We start from the raw sequence: 1,419 nt of genomic DNA, 5'->3' as shown, positions 1-1,419 counted from the left end.
CGCACGTAGATTCCATCGCCAAACAGAGCACTTTCATGGTGGCAGGCGAGAGGTCCACGGAGGAGTTAAAAAGACAACATCAAGCTTCAAAAATTGCGTCGGTGAAATCGAGAATGGAAAGTATTGATTCCACTCTACCCTCGGATCTGCTGCGGTCAGTTAACCAATCGAGAGACAAGGGTGCGAGCTCGTGGCTTACCGCAGTACCTCTTGTCGATCAAGGCTTAGTGCTGAATAAACAAGAATTCAGAGACTCTCTGCGTTTAAGGTATAATTTTCCCCTGTCTGATTTACCAAGCAAGTGTGTTTGTGGGGAGAAGTATACCGTCTGCCATGCCCTGTCATGCAAAAAGGGAGGGTTCGTGGCGCAGAGACATGATGGCGTCCGCAACCTACTTACCTCTTTTCTTGGTAAGGTTTGCACCAACGTTGAAGTCGAACCACAACTACAACCTCTCGACAATGAGCAATTCAACCTCAGAAGCGCGGTGACAAGTCCGGAGGCAAGACTGGACATGAAGGCAGGGGGCTTTTGGTCTCGAGGAGTTACAGCATTTTTCGATGTCAGAGTAACGCATGTTAACTCCAAGTGTAACCAGGGAAAAGCAACATCGACAATTTTTAAAGAGCAGGAAGAAGAGAAAAAGCGGAAGTACCAACAGAGGGTGCTGGACGTTGAAATGGGATCTTTCACTCCCCTAGTTTTTGGAACCAACGGTGGGATGGGAGCCGACTGCAATTGTTTTCTCAAACGCCTAGCCGAGAAGCTCTCAGAAAAGAATGAGGAACCTTATCACATTACTATCACTTGGATTAGAACATTGCTTTCTTTTGAGATTTTAAAGTCGGTACACACATGCGTACGAGGCTCCAGGACACCTTTTCACAAAATTCCATTTGGGGATTTCATTGATGACTGCCGCTTAAACGCTAGCCAAGCGTGTCTCCGCTAATTTTAGAAAGTGAATGATGGCGTGACGTTGTAAATTAGTATTTTAGGATCTTTTTAACAACTTTTTTATTTCATCAAAATTTTAGTCTTACTATTGTTAAAAAATTGTGCTTGAAAATAGCTCTGTTGTACTTGGAAATAGTCGCTTTTTTTTTAATCGAAATGAATTTTAAATATTGAATTGTAAATAGGTTTTAATACCTTTTTTTTTTCTACTTTTAACTTGTAAATATCAATTTTGCTTGGAATATTATAATAAAGAAAGATTTTATTATAATAAATATATTTATTTATTTATTATTATTATTATTATTATTATTATTATTATTATTGTTGTTGTTGTTGTTGTTGTTGTTGTTTTCTGATTAGTACAAACTGTACACGTGTTTTTTTTTTTTGTCCTTTTCTTGGTATCTTGTTGTCGCTTACTGGCCGTTTAATGGTGCTACTCTCTCCCACTTCCTTGA

The 1,419-nt window shown here is 39.4% G+C and overlaps 1 protein-coding gene across 1 annotated transcript in view; it reads left to right on the top strand.

Annotated features, from left to right (window-relative positions):
* LOC146473951 (uncharacterized) overlaps nucleotides 1-1,133 on the top strand; it is a 3,537-nt gene extending 2,404 nt beyond the window's left edge. The window contains exon 1 of the mRNA XM_085117625.1: nucleotides 1-1,133. This exon is cut by the window's left edge and continues 2,404 nt beyond it. Within this exon, the coding sequence (XP_084973751.1) occupies nucleotides 1-953 (953 nt within the window). The 3' untranslated portion in view covers nucleotides 954-1,133.
* Nucleotides 1,134-1,419: the final 286 nt, after the last annotated feature.

The sequence above is a fragment of the Pavona decussata genome, unplaced genomic scaffold (genome assembly GCF_977016875.1).
Source record: "Pavona decussata unplaced genomic scaffold, jaPavDecu1.1 SCAFFOLD_92, whole genome shotgun sequence".
Lineage (NCBI taxonomy): Eukaryota > Metazoa > Cnidaria > Anthozoa > Scleractinia > Agariciidae > Pavona > Pavona decussata.
Note: the sequence above shows the minus strand (reverse complement) of the source record. Positions and strands in the feature narration are given on the sequence as shown.